Source organism: Anser anser (assembly GCF_964211835.1).
Source record: "Anser anser genome assembly, chromosome: 5".
Lineage (NCBI taxonomy): Eukaryota > Metazoa > Chordata > Aves > Anseriformes > Anatidae > Anser > Anser anser.
Window position 1 is genome coordinate 60,271,450 of NC_139725.1, and position 24,268 is coordinate 60,295,717.

General features: G+C 44.1%; 1 protein-coding gene and 1 long non-coding RNA gene across 2 annotated transcripts in view; one reads left to right on the forward strand and one right to left on the reverse strand.

Annotated features, from left to right (window-relative positions):
• Positions 1-24,268, reverse strand: part of LOC310900749 — a 113,156-nt gene that overhangs the window by 46,156 nt on the left and 42,732 nt on the right. The gene's annotated exons all lie outside the window — the stretch shown is intronic.
• LOC310900744 (inositol 1,4,5-trisphosphate receptor-interacting protein-like 1) lies at positions 15,551-20,422 on the forward strand. The gene has a single exon (XM_083839171.1). It carries the CDS (start codon positions 17,274-17,276, stop codon positions 18,828-18,830), a length of 1,557 nt encoding a protein of 518 aa, XP_083695297.1. The 5' UTR covers positions 15,551-17,273; the 3' UTR covers positions 18,831-20,422.

A 24,268-nucleotide genomic window follows, 5' to 3' on the forward strand; every position in this document is an offset into this window, starting at 1 on the left:
TGGAGTGAGAAATTTCTGCATCAGCTATGCTTTCTGCTCATCTTCTGCAATTAATCTGGTTTGTTTGAGTCAGGAAGCAGAGATAAAATTTAATTTTACACTGTGGTTACCTGGCACGCACACCTTCTTGAACTCCAAGAGGTTCACTTGGTCAGCCTTTGGTCAGAACTGAGGACTTTGTGAACAACTTGCTTCCCTCTCCCACCCACCCTCAAACATCATCACCCCACCAGTCAAAAACAAAGTTTTCTGGGGAACCAAACCACATTTTTCTTCCTGCACTTTGTGAAAGGCCTGCAGTTTGCTACCTGAAAGGATGAAGCATAAGGCACAGGAAAAACATTTTAGTCCCTCTCACCTTCTCCTGCATTTCATGATAATGAACTTAATGAACACTCACATTTGCTTCAACAAAATATTCACAAACACATACTTCAATGTTTAGAGATGACTCCACAATTTCATCTTAAAATTCAGAGCAAGTTGGCAAGGCTGTCTGGAGACAGTTCACCCCAGACATTGACGAAGGAATATGTGATTTCATGAATTATTCTAGTTTTCATGGAATCACTTTGATTTCATTTTCCTCCTCATAATTCCTGTTAAGATTTGCCACCTATTTAAGTGATATTTCTGGGATCTTTCTGGGACTGATTTATTATTTTTCAGGTTTCCTGTAGTGTCTGTCTTATGCTACCATTTTATTCTCTATCTTTTTTTTTTCCTCCTGTCCCATTAAACCTGAAGGAAAGGCTCTGTTTCTCAAGAAAAAAGTTCTCACTGAAAAACGTTTTGTTATTTAAAAGTTTGGCTGTTCCTGAGGAGGCTTGTCAGCTCTTCAGAGTAAGACTGGACGTCTCTGTCTCTCTTACACTCTAGTGCATAATGCCAAATTCAAGCAGAATCTTAGACCTATTTCTGTGCTGCATGATGCAACAAGCAATGTCATTCTGTACGGCAACAAAGGGGAAATTAATCTCTTTCGATTTCCACTGCAGATCACTGAGTCATTACTTCTCTATTAGGTTTTCATGGCACTAAATTAATGCAATTTAAAGTCATTATATATAAAGTCCAAGAAAACATGTCAGTTGCCTATGTCATTTTTTATTGTATTGAAAAATCTCAAAAGGCAACTGTATGAAAGAACAGCTTAGACTGGAGAAAGAAAAAAAAAAGAAAACATCAGATTTCTTGAAGCATTAGTTGCCTGCTTAGCTTCTGAGTTTTCGGTGGCATTTCCATGTTTATGATTGAACAGATGTTTTAATATACTGTGTAAGTCACTTCTTCTGCTGTTACAGAACCACAGGGCCACAGAAGGTGAGGCTGGATGGTTCAGGTACTCTTTGTAATTTCAATAAGTCCCTAACCCCATCTTAAACCAATACAATTACGTTGTTTTTTTGTTTTGTTTTGTTTTTCTTGACAGATTAAGAGTAAGAGATCTTAGCACAGGAAACTCATCACTTGCTATCTCTGCTGGAGATTCAGCCCTGCAGGATTTGATCACTGATCACTGAAATTCTTCCTAACCCCTATGGGACTTCTCTTTCACAAAATCTCTTATGTACTTGGTGTCCAGGAGTACTGCAGAACCAAGCTCCCCCTGTAATGGTAATTGCCCTTGTCACTACATACTACAGGAAGGCAACATGATCTTGGAGTGTTAGTGGTGCTGGCCTTCCTTAACCATAGGAAGCAGAACCTTAGCATCCACAAATTTTCAGCCAGGAGAAAGAACAATATTTCTACTAGGACAACCTGTAATTTTATCTTACTGTTTTGTTTGTTTGTTTGTTTCCAAAACTCTCAATTTCTCTATGTGTGGTAAAATAAGAGGCTCATATTGACTTATTGCTTTCATAGTAACTACTGAATTAAAAAAAAAAAAAAGTGCATTAACTCTCTTGGAAGCAGATTAGGGAGACCTTGAACATATTGCTAACACTTTAAGAAACTGTTTACCATTGGTAAGAAGCCAAATACTCTCAGTTAGAAATACCTTTACCCAGACCACTTTTTCCACTAAATGAGAAGCGATACACACCATTAGCTTTCATTTCAATTATTTGGCAAACTGAAAACTTCCTCTAAAATGCACTTGCTGAGGAAGTTCCTGGCAGGAGACCTTCAGCACTGTATCCATACAGTGTCCCTAAAAAAGGAATAACTGAAACTAACAGAGCTGGTGGATAGATCACACAATGCCTGTCCAAGAGCATACTGTACCACTGTATTGCTCCATGTAACCAACACGGCATTTATGTGGTGGCCATCAATGAAGTGAAAAATCACTACAGGTCCTTCCACCACAAGCTATCCAATCTTTTGTAATCACAGATCTGGCTTCTATTCCCAGCATGCTGGCCACATAATTACGCCAAAAATCTGCAGCCAGCTTTGAGATGCTGTGGGTTTTCAAGTCTTTTCAGAGCTGGCAGTCAGCTGCTCCTTCCTATAAAGGAACAATCGGTCAAACACAGAAGAGTTAATGTATGTCTATGTTTGAACTCCAAGTACACCCGAAGCTTGAAGGTGTTCAGATCCAAAGCAATGACTTTATTTGCATGTGAACTCTTAGCCTGGCATGCGTGAATATCTGATTGATGGAATAATGTGCACACATGCAGCCTCTTTTTGCTAGCTACAAGTTCTGACTTACTTACATCACTTTTCCATGCATCACAGATACAGGCATGAATTGTGTTGCCACTGGCCCAGACAGAAAGAAAGGGGCTTTAATCCCTTCACCAACAAGTCTTCTTCCACTGGGAGCCTTGTTTCAAAATTTCTGATGGGAATCAGGCAAGGAAAGTTCTGAATCCTTCCCTGTTCCTAAATCATTAATACCCTTAGGCAAGGTATTGAAAGTGTCCTTCTTATCCATGTGGTATGCAAAAGCTGCATTACGTTGCCACAGCTACTACCTCCTCTACCTCCTCAACACTTTGCTGCCAGCTATGCCCTGAAAACCAGGGCAAATTTGGCCGCAGCAACAGTCCCAGCACAGTATTCACTAGGGGTGGGGGTGGGGAAAGAGCTGAGGAGTTCTGCTTTTTCCATTTTTTCCTGCACTTCTCATTGCAGCAAGAAAGGTTATCAAGAGCTTTAATCACTACATCTTAAAACACATGAAGTTAGAACTTTTCCGTACTTCCAGACAATAGATTAGTGCAGCTTGGCTGCCAAACGTGATTAATAACTCTGCAAGGGCCTTTGTACTGTATGCACTATTTGCCAAAAATGGCAGAAATCAGAAGAGAGGAGGGTGCACTGCAATGACAGTTATTTCAGATCCAGATGACTGTTTGTGTGATTAAAGAAAAAAAAATTACATGAAGAAAACACCATGACGTAAGCTCTCCTCTAGTTCCCTCCTCCCCAGACCCTATCACCCCTTCTTCTTTAAAGTGTTGCTTGGCATTCCTGAGATTAATTTCATGGCTATAAAATAAACACTTCCAAAAATAGTAAGAGGAAACAGTAATCTTCCAAAGTGGAGTTTGTTAGCTTATTTTCCAGAAACCAGAAGCCCTGTCTGCTTGAAACCCTTATTGCTCTGCACAGCAAGGCACAAGAAGATAAAATGACTTTCAGTATCAGCAAAGACCAAATACGCTGCTGTTCTGGTGCAGAGTCTCAGGCTTCAGTATAGGTGGAAAGCAAGCAAGAAACACAGGCTGGAGGGGCTGGGGCAAACCCCAGCACAGCTGGCAAACTCAAGCCTACTAAATTAAGTTCTGCTTGATGACCAGGCTGGCTGTTGCAAAACTAGTCCATTTTTCACTAGAAGTGGTCTCACGGCCACACGTTCCCATCAGCATCGACTTCACCAGAAACATCTCCAAGAAGTACACCCTCATTCCCTACCACATCTGACCATTTAAAGTTAGCATGATCCTAGCACTGCCTGTCACCCCCAACATGAGTTCTTTATGTCTAATTTGGGAAAAGGACTTGGTGTGTGATGCCAATCACTCTGTCCTCCAGGATATTCAGCAATGAGACAGCCACCGCTGTGGCAAATGTGAAGGGTGGTATTGAAGAAAGTATGGCAACACTCCTTGGGAGAAGTGCAGCTTCCTGACACCCATAGCCAGCTGCTGCAGCCACCATCCATCACACAATTCCTTCACTCAGAATAAAGGAAGTAAAAATAGATAGATAGATAGATAGATAGATAGATAGATAGATAGATAGATAGATAGATGAAGAGAAGGAGAAGGAGGAGGAGGAGGAGGAGGAGGAGGAGGAGGACGAGGACGAGGAGGACGAGGAGGACGAGGAGGACGAGGAGGACGAGGAGGACGAGGAGGACGAGGAGGACGAGGAGGAGGAGGAGGACGAGGAGGACGACGAGGAGGAGGACGAGGACGAGGACGAGGAGGACGAGGACGAGGAGGACGAGGACGAGGAGGACGAGGACGAGGAGGACGAGGACGAGGACGAGGACGAGGAGAAGGAGGATGGAAAAAAAAAAAGTGCTACTCTAGGCTGTGATTTCTAAATTGCCATGTTTCTGTCTCAAAGCACACACAGCAGAGCTTCAGATAAGTTGGGATAATACTTGATAAGCATCAGATTCTTTGGGATGGGGGCTTACATTTTTGTCCATAGTCTGAATTAAATAACTGTAGAATTACTTCTTTGTGGCATTTTGAAACAGTAGAGAGGATCTGTTCTGCCAATATAGCATCCCCATCTACTGTTGGAGAGTGGAAAGAGAGCACAAGGAAGCAACACAACAGAAGAAGAATCTGCCACCCCGCAGGATTGCCAGGAGCCCATCTCAAATGTGTGGAGGAGCAAGTGCCAGGTACGAAGACACTTTGCTTCTCAGCACTGCTGTGGCCTTCAGCAGAGCTCTACTCCAGGACCTATCTAGGAAAACCAGTTTTTAGATGTCGTTTTAAAAAAAAAGAAAATTTTAGACAAAAAACTTTCATTCAAGCCAATAAAAAAGCATCGCTTTTCTAATCTTGCAAACAGCCTCAAATAATTGCCTAAGTAAATTTAAAGTCTATAAAGGGGAAAAGCTCACAGTGACATTTTAGCTGCTAAAATCCATTTAGATCTTTCACTGCTGTTGATGAAATAGCCAATAAACCTGCAATAGCCAATAAACTGTAACCAGCTTTTTTTTTTTTACAGCACTTGTCAAATTTCAAGTATTTCTGAAAAAAAAAAAAAAACACAAAACCTCTTATTTCTTATTTTCCAAAGGATTTCCAAAATGTATGTAAATTGAGATTAAAGATTTTAACCTTTTCAGGGTTCTGAAGTTTATTGAACTCACACTCTTATCTTTGGTCGTCTACTAATTGACAAGGAGAACAGAAAAAAAAAGATCAGACTAACAACTGCACAGTAAGGCATGGATTTAGCAAGGGGCAATCACAAAGCTAAAATTAAGATATTAACAAGCCTGCCTGTCAAAGAAGATGTGGAATGATTCCAGACTAAAGCCTTCAATACAGCTCTCTAATTACAGATTACTCTTCATAGAGGCATGATGAAAACAATCTTGATAAAGTTACCCATTCATCAGTTACTGTCATTTTCCCATAATAATAATTCTGCTTATAACATAGAAAGCAAGAACTCAAGATCTATCACTGGTACAGAAATGAACAGCCCCATAAACTCAAGGGATGCATTCTGAGAAAGCAAGCTATTCATCACTTTTCTATAACCCCTTTTTGTGTGTGTGTGAAGTAGAAGTGGGCTAAAAATTAATGAGACAAGACTACTCCCATGCTGCAGAAGTTAAGCACCCACTTTAAACAGCTTCCAAAAAAGAAACGGAATTACTTGCACACTTGAAAAAACTTGCTGAATTCAGGATTTTGATGCTGAGGGATGGCTGAAAGCATCCCCAGAAGATGCCATATTTTTATGATTGATTTAATTCAGAAAAGAATCTTTTAGTCTTTAAAGTGATCCACTTTAGTACTGAGCTTGCAATAGCTGTGCATGTGTACACAGACACAGCTTGCAAAGGAATGAGGAGAAATCCAAGCACTATTTTTACTGTACAAGTACCACTTAACTTGTTCCAAGCCTATGTTTGGAGGTTTGTGTTTGGAAAGCATCAACGTTTTCTTTCTCCTGTTTTATCATGCACTCATGCATTCCCCTTTGGAAAAATAATAATAATAATAAATAAAATAAAATAAAATAAAATAAAAATAATAAAATGATGGGGAAAAAAAAAGGAAAAATCAGACCTACATATAGTTATCTCAAGGCCAGAAGATGACAGAGACACATGGGCCAGATTTTTCACTCATTGCTCCTCTCTCTCAAGGATGGAGGGCTTAACTCTCTCCAGGTGATCAAGGAATTAGGTTGTCACTCCTATAGTAAACCACAAAACAATTGGCATCTCCTTCTATGTGTAAAATAGGGAAATAAATAACTTTCAGCTTCTCTTTGGACTAGAACGAACAGGAGACCATGTACCCACATCGGGCTCAGACCTCTTTCCTCTTGAATTATTAGTAAGTGTCCAATGGAGGACCACAAGATGCTGAAGGGACTTGAACACCTTTCCTATGGGGAAAAGCTGAGACATCTGGGACTAGTCAGCCTGGAGAAGAGGAGGCTTGGGGGGATATTATCCATGTCTGAAGGGAGGGTACAAAAAGCTGTGCTCTTATCAGTGGTGCCCAGTGCCAGGACAAGAGGCAATGGGCACAAACTGGAACACAAGAGGTTCCATCTAGCCATCAGGAAGCAGGTCCTTCCTGTGTGTGTGATGGAGCACTGGCACAGGTTGCCCAGAGAGGCTGTGGCTGTGGGGTCTCCTCCTTAGAGATCTTCAAAAGCCATCTGGGCATGGGCCTGGGCAACCTGCTCTGGGTGGCCCTGCTTGAGAAGGAGCTTGGGCCAGAAAACCATCAGAGGTCCCTGCCAACCTCAACCAGTGTGTGATTGATTCTGTGAACTCAGGGATTCAGTGAAGGGAAGATGAATCCCTGCACACGCTCCAGGGGTCATCCTATGCCAGGGATCAATCCTACTCTCCCTCAGAAGGCAGGAACACCTCTGTTGCACACCACTTCAGGCAAGTATCATGCACTGGGCAGAAGTCTCCCACAGCAGATGTCTCACACATTTCTCCTAGTCTGGTAACTTATTGACCAGTAACTCTGGACTACGGGAACACATCACAAAGTCCCACGTTCCCAGGTGGCCACCTAGAAAGCCAAAAGGCCCACCTCTGCTCCTCAGAGACCTCAAGAGAGTCTTTTCAGACTTCTGTTCTGTAGCACACTTTAAACAGCTGCAAGGGCTGTACTGCTCTCCACAAAGACTTTACTAGACCTTGTAGTAGAAAGAAATTGCATAAAATGAAGGACACAGCTTCAGAAATCTGGTTAACACTTTGACTCCTCAACTGCTTATGCAGGGACTGTCCCAGTGAAGTCAATTAGTAAAATTAAACACATGCATAAATGCTTGCAGAATTTAGGCCTAAGAGAGAGCAAGTACTCACATAGCCTGGGAGATACATATCCAGCAAAGGATATTTTAGTTTTGAGTCAAAATACATTTCAATAAACTTTCCAATTCCATATAAACATTCTTAAAAGACCATATCCATTTTCTGCTTGAAGGATATAAAAGGAACAAAATAGAATTGAAAATGATTAGTGTATATTTATGCCTTAAAAGTGATTGTTAAGGGCATCCAAGGAGTTGAGAAAATATTAAGCTGTAAGTTTTATTAAACCCTGAGGGAAAGTCAGGAGACCAGGAGAGGCCAAAACAATACCACTGAGGCAATGACAAATTCTGGGAAATACAGACACTGGAAATCCAAATGAGAAAGTGTTGGGTTAAAATAATCTCTCTCCACTGCCAAATCATGAGGGTTGGGGTAAGGGTGCTGGGGATTTCCAAGGTTTCCTGAAAACTGAAGCCTTTTTGTCCACGAATGGTGAAACATCAGAAGCATTTCACTCAGAAAAGGAAAGGGAAAAGAGAAGACCCTGAATCTATAGTGGAGCAAAATTCCCAAGCGATGATAATATAAGCCCCAGAAAGAAGGCTTCAAAACCATGGAGTGTATCTCGGCAAGCTTAGACCAATATAACTTTGACAAGCAGACAATACCAGTTCAGTGAGATACAAACCATAGTGGAAGTGGGGACCAGGGACAGAGAATGGTCCTAGGCATAAGGCTGCATACAGGGATGTTACGAAGGACAGCATTTACACCATGCATCAGATGTTTCCAGCACCATGGGAGGTGCCTTACACAGCATAAAAGTCTCAGCAAGGAGTTGCCTTGTGCACTTATGAACTCTACAGAAAACAAAGTCATCGCTCTCAAATGTTAACCACTATCAGATGTGTTTGCTTTGTGCGAGCAAACTGGTAAAGCAGAAAGGAGACATTGTTCTTTGAAGAAAAATACCATACAGACTGCTTAAAACATAAGATATCAGCAAAGAACTCAGAGCAGCTGGAATGCAATTACCTCCAAATAACAGGAGAAAACTGCACGCAGGCAGATGACGATCTCCTTACTGCAGCAGTTTAGCAGATTGCTTAACCAAGAGTGCTATTTCAATAACTTTGCCCATTAATCCAAACCACAAACACTTCCCAAATCTAAACAGTTTTACTAATGAATAATGAATTAATTTTCATCACATTCTGAATATTCTTAGGGGGATTCTTAATAAATCTTTAATTTATTAGATACACACTGTATTTCTTGATGAGGAACACAGTCTCCTAAGGAGAAAAAAAAAAAAAAAGGAAAAAAAAACCACAATGGTCCTATTCTCCTTAAGCCTCATTCAGATCATGAACCACCCCCACCCAAGGCCACCCTCATCCCAAGTAATTCCCACATGAAGTTTAGCCTGGCAAACAGGTAACAGAGTTTGCGTCACTCCAGCAGCAGCCTTCTTTGGTAAAATCTACTGTTTTGATGCAAATGATTTCCTCATGGGCAAGGATCCTTTAATACGTAACAAATTCTTGCCATATCTCCTAAAAGGTAGGAATGAGAGTCAGAGCAATTAGAAGCGTGGACGCATCAGTGTGAATTAAGTCACCATTAATAACAGTCCTCATGCTTGTCTTCTTGCACACTTCCACATTGCTTGAAGTATGCTTGTCTCCTAAAGAGCAGAGCTGCCACTACAAAAGGTCCACATATGACAATAACAGCCACAACGGAGCATATTTTTATTTTCAAGAAGAATATTTTTAGGAATGAGAGAAAACTGGACCAAAACTAGAGGATTATTTCTTCCAGCATCCTGTTGTTACTAATGGCAAGTACCAGCTGGTTCAACAGTCAATGCAACAGTGCTAAAGTCTTAGAATAATGAAAGGAAGAAAGGAAGACTTGATATATAAACAAGTTCTATTATATTTTTGCCCTATCCACCGTAATTCTGGTGGTCTCTACAAATGATGTAGCTGTCCAGCATGACTCAGAAAAAGATTAAGACATTATCTTGTGTGCATCCAGGAATATGTGGAGTTTGATATATTAGGTGTGCTGTGTAATATAGCCAATGTTCTCAATAACTACAGTATTGTGTCAAACATGATTTCTCTGTAGGCAATGAAAGCCTTGAAAACCAACAGCTTCAGCAGCAGCACAAGATTATTCTTCTAAACTACCAGAAAGAAAAGGCTTTAGATTGTTACGGATTCTGCAGAGTAATTCAGCTTTAGGGAGCTCTGCTGGGCACGTTAAAATTCACGAATGACACAACCTGTGGCATTACAAACATTAATATTTATTGCTGCAAGAGAGGTAGCAACACTCATATTTAACATAACAATGGTGCCTGCTATGACATCTAACAATTTCCACTGACATTAATGGGAGCTGGGGCTTTTCTTCCCCGCATAGAAACAGGACCCACATAGATCTTGCCACTATTTTCAGGAGAAAATACTTTTATCAGCTATGCCGTAGATGATGGGGAGTGGAAGTTAGAACAGGACATAGACAGGTCCCCACTCATGTTGATGTTAAGTATTCTAATATTAATCTCTACAAACTGAATTTTGAAAGACAGGCAGATTGTGGCTTAAGCTATGTAACTGCAAGGAAGCGGGGGATAGAAATCACTCTTCCCTTTCAACTTGAAATATCTTTTCAAGCAAGCAGGAGAGCTGGAGGAGTGGGGCAGGCTTTGTAAAGCTTTCCGGTCCCCACTGAGACAGACAATAGCAGAAACCATCTGGGGACATGGCATTTAAGCATGAGTCTGGTCATGCTTCATTTTGGTCCTTGTAACCTGGGCTCATGGCAAAAGCATGGCCAGACCCCCACTCTCTGAAGAGCTGGCACTGACATCAGTGCAGAAAAAAACGTAATACAAACCAGCAAGAGAACAGCCACAGCAAGTACTGCTGGCAGTGATGCAGATCATTATCAGTTGTGGATCCCAAAGCACACGTGTGCCAGTCCTGCCAGGCAGAGAAACACATACCTGAACCTGCCTTAGGGCAGGGTAAGCCCAGCCCCTTCCAGTCCACTTTCCTCCCATTTATGAGAAGCTCTGTAGCACATAAGCAAAAGCAAAACAACTAAAAGATGCCAGCAAGGCCAAAGACAATAACTGTTCCGGTGCTTTTACTCCCCTTTTCTCTCCAGATAAAGACAGTGTTAATCTGCAAGCCAAAGCAACACCCATTTCTTCCTTCTTGATACAGGCCCGCATATGTGCAACTACTGCTTTCATGGTAAGAGTGCCAATTCTGGTGTAGCTTAATGAAGTTATCCAGAAAGGGACGTGGACTCCTGTCAGCCTCATTACTTTTTTATTTCACACGGCATTCAGTAGCCTTTAGGAGAGTGAATGTCCAATGCTCAGTATCACAGGTTCAGAATACATGGTTTATTTAGTATATTTTCACTGAAGCATCAAAAATAAGCATAGCGTCACCACTTCTAATTAATGTTTTTTCTCTTGCCTGATAAGATCTTCCTTTTTAGAGTATTGCTCCTGAACAGAGAAGGGACAGATGCTTTTTTTTTCCCTTATATATATCTTTCTTTTCCAAGACCATAAATCATCTCCAGTAAGGTTTTCAGGTGTCTGTAGGCATTTTTCAACATAACTATGATTGGTCCAACTTGTACTACTCAGAGGTTTCAAAGCAAAATTCCATTTCTAGAAAAAGCCTTGCATTTGAAGACACACTAACATCAACCTGACATTAGTAACTATTCCTTAAATCCATTGGGGATGATGTCACATCAGCTGAGAAACCAACACACTTCTCTTACAAACCTGACCTCAGAAACAAACTGTTTTTCCACTTCTTCCATTCAGATATCTTAATGCATACTTTAAATCTGCGTTCACTCCAAGTGAGGTATGTTCTGTGTACCAGACCATAGCTCAAACATGCAGTTGAAAGTCCATTTTCAACTGCTGAAACATACCAGCAGCTGTTAGGGGGTAATGTTTAGAACATCCAATATTGTTTCACAGCAAGCTCCCCTCGATAAACTACATCCCTCCAAATCCACATCTGTAGTAGGCAAATCCTCATTGCCTCTTCATCAGGTAGCACTGCATTACATTGCTTTGTATCTAAATATAGGACGCATTTTTCCTTCACTAGCAGCTTCTAAGAGTCAGTTTCTCATCACTGGTTAAACTCATTTCTTTAAGGGACTTATGGTCACCATCTTTTTAAGTCACGGTCACTCCCTGCCCCTGCTCCATGTGGGGTCCCTCCCACAGGATGCCGTCCTTCCCAAACTGATCCTGCGGGGGCTGTCCACAGGCAGCAGCTCTTCAAGAACTGCTCCAGGTATGTCTCCGTACCATGGGGTCCATCCCCCAGGAGCAAACTGCTCCAGCACGGGTCCCCCACGGGCGGCAGCTCCCCCCAGACCCCCTGCTCCTGCGTGGGCTCCTCTCCACGGGCTGCAGCTCCGGCCCGGGGCCTGCTCCTGCGGGGGCTCTCCATGGGCCACAGCCTCCTCCAGGCCACATCCACCTGCTCCACCGGGGGCTCCTCCACGGGCTGCAGCGTGGAGATCTGCTCCGTGTGGGACCCATGGGTGCAGGGGGACAGCCTGCTCCACCAGGGGCCTCTCCACAGGCCACCGGAGAACTTCTGCTGCACCCCTTGCCCTCCTTCTGCACTGACCTTGGGGGCTTCAGGGCTCGTTCTCACTCCTCTCTTCCAGCTGCTTTTGCACAGCAGGTTTTTTCCCTTTCTGAAATCTGCTCTCACAGAGGTGCAAACAACATTGGTTATTGGCTCAGTTCTGTCCAGTGGTGGGTCCCTTTAGAGACAACTGAAACTGGCCCTTATCTAACTTGGGGCAGCTCCTGGATTCTTCTCACAGAAGCCACCCCTGCAGCACCCTGCTACCAAAACCTTGCCAAGTAAACCAAGGGCCCCAAGAGCATCCAGCACCAGGAGGTTGGCCCCTGCCCTGCCACCATGCTGTTGTGCCAGGCCCCAGTGTTCCCTTCCTCATGGCAGTTGGCCCTGGCAATTTCCACCCCTAAGGCCATACAGGGACGGCCATCATTACAAGCCAATACATGCCGTTATTAAGGCAGACTTTTAAGGCATGTAGTTGTATCAACAGACAACACTGACATTTTGTGAGTATTCATATACATGCAAACATACTTAGCAGACACAGTTGCTTTTAGTGCTCCCTTCTCCCATGTTCTAGATTCTGCTTAGTGTTTTGAGATTTCCATTCACTAATCACTTTTTTTTTTTTTTTTTTGCAAAGTAGAACTACCACAGCTGGTTTTTACTAGCTCAATTTCACAGATTTATTGTCCTGTTCCAACAAATGAAATTGATCATATGCTGTATTAATACCATATGCAGGAACAACTTCTGGACAGATTTTTCCTGTCGTCAAGCAATAAGCACATGTGAATGGTGAATCAACTTGAAAACCTTTCTGAGAAGTTACATGTTGAACCAACAAAAGCATTTTCCATGTATGTGCTCCTCTCAATGGCACTTGAAGCTATATCTTCACTGTAATCTGCAAAAGAAAATAGGGGTAAATTTTGCAGGAATAAGGAGAAAAAGAAAACTTTTTAAATATGCAAGTGCTGAATAAATTGTTTGGTAGGGCAGAGTTTCTGGGCAAGCTTCACATGGAGACTGCCTTACAAGCAGACATGAACTGCCGTTATATAACTGTCCTTCTTTTCATACTTTTTATTTGCCTGGTCTTTGTTTTCTTCGTTTGTTCACAAATCTTTTTCTCACTTCTGGTGTGTGCTGTTGCTGTCTGACATGTTAATTTTGGGCCTAATGCACAGTAACATGTAAACTTTGGAAAAAACTTCAAAGAAAGATTGCATGATCCAAGTAAATGATACATGCCTAATACTTGCACTAAGTCTCTTAAGAGAGCCTGTGAAGAGCACAAGCTGCCACCAGGTCTCTTTAAATTTGACCCTACCTCAAAGATGTAGGAATGAAGAACATATTAATTAAAGATGGTGTGATAATCAAATACACGTCTTTTACAAACCAATTTCTCAGTGTATTGAGTTATCTGCCTTCCCTGTGTTAAGAATGAAAAGGATGCAAAATTACAATAAAGCTGTATGACTGCACATGCACACCCATAAAATTCAAGTTTGAAATAGGTCAAAAGTCTCAGTTCTGTTTCTAAGCATTACCACCATATCTAGAAGCCGTGCTGTCATTAGGTGGACTTTTCATCAGATAGTAGTGTTGGCTTATTTCCTTTTGGGCAGATATGAACTAATCAATATAGCTATTAGGTAAATTCCATAACAACAAAGTGTTTTCTTAAATATCAAGTTCAGGTTTTGTTTCATTATCAGTTCCTGGAAAATTAAGAACACAGACTTTTTTTTCCTGCATTGGTATGTTATTATTTTACTTTCATTGGAGACTGAGAAAACACTCATTTGGTTGTATCTCCAGGAATACTTGATTAACTACCTTTCTCTTCCTCCAACAAGATTAGTTCAGTTCTTGCTGAGAACATAATGAAAGTTTAATTAACTGGAACATCAGACAAGGCCTCATCGACCTCAAACTTTTCACTTTCCGTTTTTTCTTTAGGAAATAAGATTTATTGTGCTCTCTCTTCTATACACACTTCCACTCCTGCAGACATGTCCTTTTCAACACTTTCCACTTGAAATTCTATTTTGGGAGCTGCTCTAGCACTTTTCACATCCATTTTCAGTCCTGAAATTTCTACCTTTGGATCTTTCAGCTTAGCTGCAACAGAGGCATCGTTTTCTAATCCCTGCTACAAATCAGAAGGCTGGAGCACCTCTCCTGTGAAGAAAGGCTGAGAGATCTGGGGATGTTCATCCTGGAGAAGAGAAGGCTCCAGGAAGACTTCATTGCAGCCTTTCAATACTTGGTCTTATAAAAAGAATGGAGAAAGACTCTTTACTTGGGTAGACAATGATAGGACAAGGGGGAATGGTCTTAAACTAAGAGAGGATAGATTTAGATTAGACATTAGGAAGAAATTCTTCACTGTAAGGGTAGCGAGGCACTGGAACAGGCTGCCCAGAGAAGTTGTGAATGTCCCATCCCTGGAGGTGTTCAAGTTGGATGGGGCCTTGGACAACCTGATCTAGTGGGTGGCGTCCCTGCCTAAGGCAGGGGGTGGAACTAGTTGATCTTTAAGGTCCCTTCCAATCCAAGCCATTCTATGATTCTATGATCATTCACACCTAGATCTTTTGAATTGGTGTCCTTGCCCATCTTCTTCCATAATTTTCAACTCACCTATAATCTTTCCTGTTTTAATTGCTGGCTCTTTACTTTGAATGTCTATGTCTTTCTTTGGAAGACTAACATCTATTTTTTAATGCTTTTCACACCCAGTATTCTCATTTGATGATGGTTTAAACTACTCCTGAAGTCTCTAACTCAGTGGTGCTTTCTACTTTGTGGACATCCGTATCCTATGATTTGACTTTGTGCTCTTGAGGAGTCCAAGCAAGTGCAGGGGCCTTATTTGGTAAGCTGTTGTCTGTTAGTTTTTAAAGCACTTATTTCTGTTTTAGGCAATGCTGCTGAAGACACTATATATTCTGAAATATGCATTTTTATCCTTCAGCAACATGTTTAAGTCTACACAGGTTTCATGTCTGGGAAAATTCACCCTACTCCCTGTTCTCTCTGCAGATAATAAAATATCTCCTCCTAAATTTGGCAAGCTAATGTCAGAACTCTTCACACATTCTCCTAACTTTGGAACCCCTCCATTTTGAATTTCAGTGAAAGTGAAATTTCAGTGGCTGCATATGGCAATGGAAAGGTGTATTCAGGAATATTTTTCCAGTTTATGTTTTGGCAAAAGGAATGCCTACCTGAGGCTTTTCCAGACTTCTTTCAACATCAGAGAGATTCCAAACCTTGGCTTCTGGAATTTAAGCATTTTAATCTTCATCTGAAGACTTTCCAATTTTATTTTTCTTCCTTCCACAAATGAGCACTAGTTTAGGGCTCCTCATTTCAATTGAAGCTTCTCCTTTGGGATATTTAATACCTGTTTTTTTGAATTATATTTTCATTAGTAAAAATTGACTTTTTTCACTAGGAACTTTCTGATTCCACATCGGAATCAAAGTCACTTTCTGACAGTTTTCCTACTACAGCATGAAATTCTAAGTTTTGGTTTTTAGGATTTAGGTATCTAGGTATCTTAACTGTAAATTCCTTGTCACCCACACATATTTCAGGAGCTAGTGTTTTCCTTCTTGGTTTCAGACTTCTTTTCTCCAAAGAAAAATCTTTATCTAAATTTTCAAAATGTGTTGCAGAAAGATTCACTTCAGCAAGAGATTACATTTTGATTCAGATCCTGGAATATTCACTGATATTTAGTAAGACTTTCATATCCTCCTGGCAACCTCTGTGTCCTTGCACCTCCCATTCCGAATTGAGAGATCTCAAGCATCATAATCTTCATTTTCAGGCCCAATGCTTCCAGCTTAGCTCCATCCAAAGAGCCTTTGGCAGAGTGCACCTTCAGAATGCCAGAGGTTGACAGAGCCATCAGCAAAAAACAGCTTCATAACAGATGCTGAGAAACTGACATGAATGGAACTGGGCTTGAGATCTAACTTTTCATGTGGCATTTCAGCACTACAAAGCATGTTGTGTGTAACTTATTTTGGAGGCTTTATATCTTATGTTAAAAAAAAAAAAAAGGTTAGACACCATAATATTTTCCTTTTGAAACAGTGTTTCCGTCCCTTCATCTTTACCTGGTGTAGTTTCATAGTTATTTTTCTTCCTGCAACACCATGCTCATTCTCAACATTATTTCAATATCAGTTTTGGGAATCACAGTTTATGCTTTCACAGAATCACAGAATTATCTAGGTTGGAAGAGAACTCCAAGAGCATCTAGTCCAACCTCTGACCTAACATTAACAAGTCCTCCACTAAACCACATCACTAAGCTCTACATGGAAATGTTAACCAACCTCTATTGACGATCTCACCCATGCCTTCAATGCAGGTGGAGAAGGGAACACAAATCCCTCCTGCTGGAACAGCCCTGGGGGACCAGCGTAACTCCGACGAGCTGCAAGAACAAACCTCGAGATTCGACCCAGTGGGAGCAGAGGACCTGTCTCTCCTTGCCTCCCACTGCAAGCCCTCCTGTTCCAATGACTGTCTAGGGGTTACTTTTTCAGAACTTAACGTGGAATGGCACACGAGGAGCACAGCCTCCACAGGCTACGTCACCCAAATCTCTTTCTGCAGACGGCCCTGGGGGCTCCCGTGAGCTGTGCAAAGAGAGCCCGGGGGACTCTGTCCAGCCACGTGCCTCTGCACTCGGGTGACACCAGGGCCTGGGCTGCCCAGGGCAACTGGGCATCGCTGTGCCAGGGCGGGGACCGAGGGCGGGGGCGCAGGTGACATCAGAGGACGTGTCACAATGGGGGAAGAAGACGTGTCACAATGGGGGGCGGCTTTTAAGGCAGCCGCAGGCAGCGCTGCTGCATTTTGGCCTGAGCCATCGGTGAGTGCAGTACCAGGGGGAAGATGGGGCTAGGCCAGGGCTGGGGCACAAATGCTGGCCTCCCAAGGGCTTGCTAAGCCTGCGGCCAGGACTCAGCCGCTCAGGGCAGGGCTCGCGGCTGTCGCCGCCAGCACTGCCCACTGTCCCTGCTGCCTTCCCAGCCCCTTCGCCCCCTCTCCTACCTGACCCTAGGGGTCTGCGGCTCCTGCCGTAGCTCCCACCCAGCCCCACTGACCCGCTTCTCTCTCACCTCTTTCAGACCATGGCTTCGGCACTTTTTTTCGTCCTGACGTTCCTGGGTTTTGGCCCGCAGAAGGTCGGCGATGAATTAGATGCAGATGCAAATGAGCACATACAGCAGCGTGTGGAGATGCTGCAGGAGCGCATGATGCAGCTCCTGTGGGAAATTGAGAAGAGGGACCGGGAGCACCACAGGCGCGATGCCATGCAAGCCGTGCTCTTGTCTGTGTTGCTGCGCTGGCAGTTCTGGTTCAGCGTTGGCGTGCTTGTCCTTTTCTTCTGGTACCTGTGGCGGATTCTTAGAAGGATCCGAGAGCCTGACAGCAGCAGTGAGGAGGAGAGCTCCAGCGATGAGGAGGACAGCTCCAGTGGCGAAGAGGAGGAGGAGAGCTCCAGTAGCGAAGAGGAGGAGGAAGAGCAACAAAGACCACAACCAAACCCCAATGATGCAAACGATCTGGCTGATTATGTAAGTCAGCGCATCTACTGGCCACTTCCAAATCCAACCATCAGATGCTATCAGGTGGCAGAGGTGGTGGAAGACCTCCTGAATGCCTACAGCTCGATCTTTCAAGAGAGTTTCTTTCCGGAGCTGCAGTCAGCCATCGGAGTGGGCAGTGCCTTTGAAGGTTGGAGTCCCCGTGAGAACGACACTGTCTACCGCCTACTTGTGCCCATGACAGCCCCCCGTGGGCACTCCTTCCACCTGGAGCTGGGCAAAGAGGACGATATCCTGGCGAGGAACTCCTCTATCCGTGTCGAGTTGGAGTGCACGTGCGCGAGGGAGCAGGCCTTTGAGGACATGCTATGCTTCCTCCACCATTCTGAGGATGAGCTGAAAAATCAGGAGCCGAGCCTCCTAGACACCCTCTGCACCGACTCCTACCTAGATGCGGAGAAGACTGCAAGGTGGTTCCAGAACTTTGTGAAAACAGCCTGGGTGGTTATGCCTCAGTCGCACCTTTACAATGTAAAAGTGCTACCTTCCGCCCGCTCCTGCAAGTTCCAGATGACAAATGCTACCAAGAGAAACCTCACCATTGAGATAATCTTTGGGGTTCAGCAAGGCAATTCAGACATCTTCCTGAGCAGCCAGAGGACGGAGGCCATCATCACCCCCAGCACAACGTGGCCACAGAGCTGTGCTGTTGCAGAGAGGAAGTTCTTCCAGCACATAAACGCCGAAGCCTGGTTCTACAGCTTACACCTCAAGTGCATGCAGATCTGCGCCCGTATGCTGGTGGGCACAAGCATTTCCACTTATGTCATCAAGACTGTTGTCATGCACCTCCTGACCTCCGTCCCCTTGGAAACGTGGCACAGGGAGGATTTTCTGCTGCGGCTGGATGATATCATTCGGTACCTGCACTGCTGCCTGGAAGAGAAACGCCTCAACCACTTCTTCTTTGGCAACGAGATGGTGCCCGATGTGATTGCCCTGCCACCAGCCTTCCAACTTTCTGGCCCAGTCAACCTTTTCGAGCACCTGGAGCAGGACACACGTGCCTACACCCACATGCTGGAAGAGTTCCAGGAGCTGCGCAATCGCCTCACAAGACTGATGATCTATGGACGCTGAAAGAGGCCTTCGTGCACAGACAGGGCGCTCTGCTGACAGCAGGTGATCAACTCTTACCACTCTGTGGGGAGCCAGACCTCACGCAGCTCAAGAGACTGCTTCATGGACGTTTGACACAGAGACTGCCGATACCAACTGGGCAGGCACTGCCCGTCCCCTTGGAGGCTCCATTCCATTGGGAGCTTTGGCCTCAGCAATAAACACCTTGCTTGAACAAACGCTTTGTCTGTGATTGTCCTCCTCGAGCAGGGCCACCTAGAGTCAGTTGCCCAGTACCGTGTCAAGATGGCTTTAGAATACTGCCAAGGTGGGAGACTCCACGATCTCTCTGGGCAAACTGTACAACATGCTTTACCTTTTGGTTAGCCCTAAAGTGGTCAGGCAGTTGGACTAGGTGATCTTTAAAGGTCCCTTCCAACTGAACTATTCTAAAAGCTGAAGCTTTTCCCCTGCTTTCCCATCACACTGGTGCTGTTAACACCGACCATTAACTGTGCTCTCACATCCTATGACTAGAGATTGCATTTGCTTTTTTTAATGTGTCATTACATCTTTAGCTACACAAATCATTTGGTTTTGATACGACTGTAAAAATGTAATAACATGGAATTGTTTTGGCATTCACGTACACCGGTTGCAGTCTCCCAAATCACATTTGAGGCACTATATATCATTTTAACTTAGGACACTCATCCAACCCAAATGAATTGGGCTTTAACAAATTTTATAATCTGAATGGACACTTAGCTTTAGTTGAAGCCTTGGTATATAAGTTTACCATGAGCTGTTTGCTTTAAAATCAAATTAAGAATAAAACTTCGAACAAGCATTCTGGAGGTATTGCTAAAAGAAACTAGTACCTCTTGTAAGCAAGGGTGACAGGAAGATCATCAAAAATTTTGTAATCATATAAGTTCAGATGGAAACTTGCATGCTTTGCTCACTCATTTTTATTGTTTGGTAATAACATCAAAGCAACAAGTTATCCCTTTGCTTTACTAGGATTTTGGTGCTTGCTACTTACCGTTTCATAACTCTGATAAGTAACAAGCAGATTTGTTTGTCCAATATCGGTCAGCAGAAATAAAGAGATTTGATTACATAGCCAGGGTAAGTTCTTGTGCCTAGACACGTGAGCAAGGCTGGGATGTCTCTAGACCAGGTGTCCTCTGACAATGCAAAGCACACCCTGGGCACCTAAGGTGATTTGTTCTGTTAATGAGGAAGGATGAGTACTCCAGCCCCAGAAGGTTGCAGCCGTGCGTATGCCTGGCCATGATTTTGTTAATCCTGCACCAACCTCCTGCAGCGGGCTCGTGTCCCAGCCTCAGTCTGTCCCCAGGGAGATGCCTGACACCCAGGGTTGGGGCTGCCCCACTGCCCTGCTCCTGCTGGGGAGGTGGGATGTGTCCTGGCCATGAGGCCCTGACCCACCACCCTTTGGAGCCCCCAGCCCTTGTTGCGCCCTGACAACTTCAGCATTAAATTCCAGCCATCCTTAAACTGCAAGTTAGTTTAAACAACCTGAAGTGGGTTGGGTGAGGCCAAACCTAAGCTGAAGCTCAGTGGTTTGTTTATATTCCACACCAAAACAAAAGTAAACAGAAACAAACCTGTATCATTATCAGCACTTTTCTGCTGTTTGAAAACAACTAAGTTTTCTTTGTAGAAAAAAAGCTCAGGGAAAACCTTATAACCAGCTTTTTTTTTTTTTTATAATCCAGCTGAGTTCACATAAATGAGAGCTAAACTGAAATAAAAGTTTCCACAATCTTCTACTTTTTTTTACAATCCCAGTTTAATTCAAACAAGAGTAACTGCACGCAGACCTGCCCTGAGCAACCTCTATCACATCAAGAATTTAAAATGATGTATAATTACTGGAGTCCTATCACTTACAATTATGTTCACTTCAGACTTCCTTTACTTTGACAACAAATGGAAAATGACCTTTGAAAATCTGCGAATTTATCCCACCGTATCTTGTGCAGTTATGTCACATTTTCAACAGAAATCAGTTAGAGAAGAGCTGTCCTACAATGTCCCAAGTTTTCTTCCAGAAAAAGTCAGCAGAACCAATTATAACAACAACATACAAACAAAAAAACCACCTCGGCATCTCTTTCATTTATAAATTACATCTTTGCCAAGTGCTTCCCTGCTGCATAAAGCAGGTTGCTGCTTCTCACTTCAGTTCCTTGTGTTTTGTCCCTCAGCTTGAAAAACATTTTTGCAACTTGTTACAAGATGAGATTTTATCCCTTTAGACAGACAGACTGCCAGATCAAAAGCAGATGTTGAACAAAATCTGAGAGGTTCAACCACTAAGAGAAACCTCGAGTGCTCTTACACTCTGCAACACCACACTGGCAGCTGACAGCGCTGCCATTTTGCCTGACTTGCTCAGTACATAAAATTAGGGATAGGAGGGAGGAGGCACTGAGCTACATAGCTTCCTGTTTCTTGCCACTGCCATAGCACCTGAGAGTTTTTCACGTACTAAGAACTAGGTAATCAACCTTCTGTACAATTCATATAGGTCCCATCTCATTTTTCTTTATTCCTGGTAAAGCTTTCAATGCCTACAAAGGGTGCTTGTAGCTATGTAGTTCAAGCAGATCAGCTTTGAATCAAACAAAGGCATTGCAGCATCTCTCATGGTTATTACATCACTGCCTCGGCCACTCTCTTCTTGAAGTTGGTTCCACAGGCAAAGCTAGGAGTGCTTCAGTCCCTTGTTCTCCTGCTCCTTTTTGAATCCTGTCTCAGAAAGCATCCTTGTCTCACCACAGTCCCACTGAAAACAGATCATTCCCCAAGTTCTCACCTTGAACGTGCCTGCCCTCCACACAGAATCTCACTTCTCTGTTAGCACCAAGTTTTTTCCCTGTAGCAGGAGAGTTTTCATTTTAGCGTTCTGCTTTAAAAAGGTGAAGTCAGAAGTGTTGTCTTCTAAAAGTGTCTAGAGAAAGGTTCTTTAGAGGTACCTTCTACTTCAGTACTTCAGGATCTGAAAGCTCTTGACACAGTGTGTCCCTGGGTCTGTATTTTTGCCCAGCAGTGGTACTGTGCTAAAAATGGTAGTAATAATAATAACAGAGCATTGCTTGGAGCTTTCAGTCCCTGACAGGGGAATCTACTGACTCTCAGGTGGAAAGGAATAGAATGCCAGAAATTCAAGTATAAACTAGTGTTTTACTGTCAAAAATTACATTGAGCATCTTGAACACAGACTAACAAGACTGACTGTATTGGTCTATGCACAAACTAATAATTCTGTAGCTCCAGCCCAGGGTTCGGCTGCCTGCCCTGTGCTCATATTGCACAGTAGAGCTGTGCAAAAAAAAAAAAAAAAAAAAAAAAAAACGACTTTTCCTGGAAAACTGTTGATGAGCTGCAAGAGTTTGTAAGCTAATATCATGCAGGGAAAGGAAAGGGGGGGACAGGACAGAAGTAACATTGCTGAGATAACAGGTAGTAACTCAAGGACAAAAAGACACCACATGAGAAGGAAAAAAAAACTAAGGACACACCTGAAGATATAAATCAAGCAAGGTCAGGTATCTGTCGTTCCAACATTCCAAAGAGGATACATCCCCCCCATCAGACAGCCTGGCTAGCTCATCAGGCATCTGCACATCTAGCGTGTCATCATTGCCATGGATGTCCTGCCTGCAGAGTCTGTGATGCCTGACGCCGTCATAAACACCAGCAGAGGAAGGTGTGTCCATCAGAGGAGTGCAGGTTTGCACTGCAGATCCCTGCAGTGATGCCATGCCCCATTCAGGGGACAGCGCTTCCCAAAACAAAGTCACTCAACTGCTAACGACTCAAAACCACTTCACTGAAAGACAAGTACACTATACAGTGTGCTGTATGCCTGTGCCTAACAAGCACATCAAGCACCTGTGTGGCATGAATCCTTGGGCTCATGTGAGTGCACCTCTGTGTGTTAGTTCTGTTAGTTCAGTTTGCTCTGTTCAATTTTTCCGAGCTCTTTAACCACATTATTACTGTATTTCATCTGGGAAGTGCTGTCTGGGAGCTTTTGGTATTTGAATGACATTGGCGATCCCAGGTCTTGAAAAAGGAGTATTACTGCCTGTTGCACCAGCACGAAGTTGTCGAGCGTGACTGTGAGTATAAGGGGCTGTACAGAGAAGAAATAGCCCTTGCCGCTATGAAAGTACGTACTCACAGACTCACTTCTGCTCTTTTTTTTTTTTCTGAAGGATAGGGTTTACTGTGAGCATCCTCCTCAAGCAGGGCCACCTAGAGTCAGTTGCCCAGTACCAAGTCGAAATGGCTTTAGAATACTGCCAAGGTGGGAGACTCCACAATTTCTCTGGAGAAACTGTACAAGTGCTCAGTCATCCTCACACTGGAGAAATGCCTTCTGATGTTCAGACAGAACCTGCTGTGTTGCTTTTTATGCCCAATGCCATGTGTCCTGTCTCTGGGCACCAGTAAAAAGGGTCTGGTTCTTTCCATCTTGAAAATGGCATCAACAGCAGCAGTTGCCACGTGCTGAGAAGAACACAAGGCCTGCAAGGTCCCAGTCGTGCCTGAAGGAGTTTCTGTGCCCCGACGCTCGTGGGCCATGTGAGCCGTGCTGGCGGAGGCACCAGCCGGCAGGCCACTGCTCTCACGAGGGGCTGGGCAAACCACGAGGGGGTGTGGACTGAGCATGCGGCCAGCTTGAACAGCAGGAGGCCGCAGGAACGTGCCTGAGGGAGCACCAGCGGCCTGCGCACGCCAGCAGGGAGTGGGTGCAGTGGGAGGCACAACCAGCACACACCCACAGCACGAGAGGGGCTCTGTCAGTGGGCGGCCTGGACAGTTCTGCTCTGCTCGTCTGCTCTGCCTCACCAACAGGCCTGGGCTATAGCCCCAGCACCCTCCTCAGCCAACGGCAACGCGCATTCCCTCAAGCGTGTGGAAGCAAGAAGGCGCAGCCTTGGGAACCGCTCATCAGAAAGCCATCCCCTCCACCGCTGTTCCTCCAGCACCCAGTCGGACCGACACGGCCATCCAGATGGAACGCCAGTTACCTCACACGACCACCCAGCCCTCAGGCTACAGGATGCACATTGGGCCATTCCCTGAGATGGAGAACCAGGGCAAGCACACCAGTGCAAGCTGAGCCTCCTCTTCTCCAGGCCGAACCACCCCAGCTCCCTCAGCTGCTCCTCGTAAGACTTGTTCTCCAGACCCCTCACCAGCTTCGTTGCCCTTCTCTGGACTCTCTTGAGCACCTCCATGTCCTTCTTGTAGCGAGGGGCCCAAAACTGAACACAGTACTCGAGGTGCGGCCTCACCAGAGCCGAGTACAGGGGGACAATCACTTCCCTAGCCCTGCTGGCCACACTGCTTCTTATGCAAGCCAGGATGCTGTTGGACTTCTTGGCCACCTGAGCACACTGCTGGCTCATATTCAG

Excerpts from the sequence above, each read along its gene's own strand:
- LOC310900744 (XM_083839171.1), top strand. The coding sequence starts at position 17,274 with ATGGCTTCGGCACTTTTTTTCGTCCTGACGTTCCTGGGTTTTGGCCCG.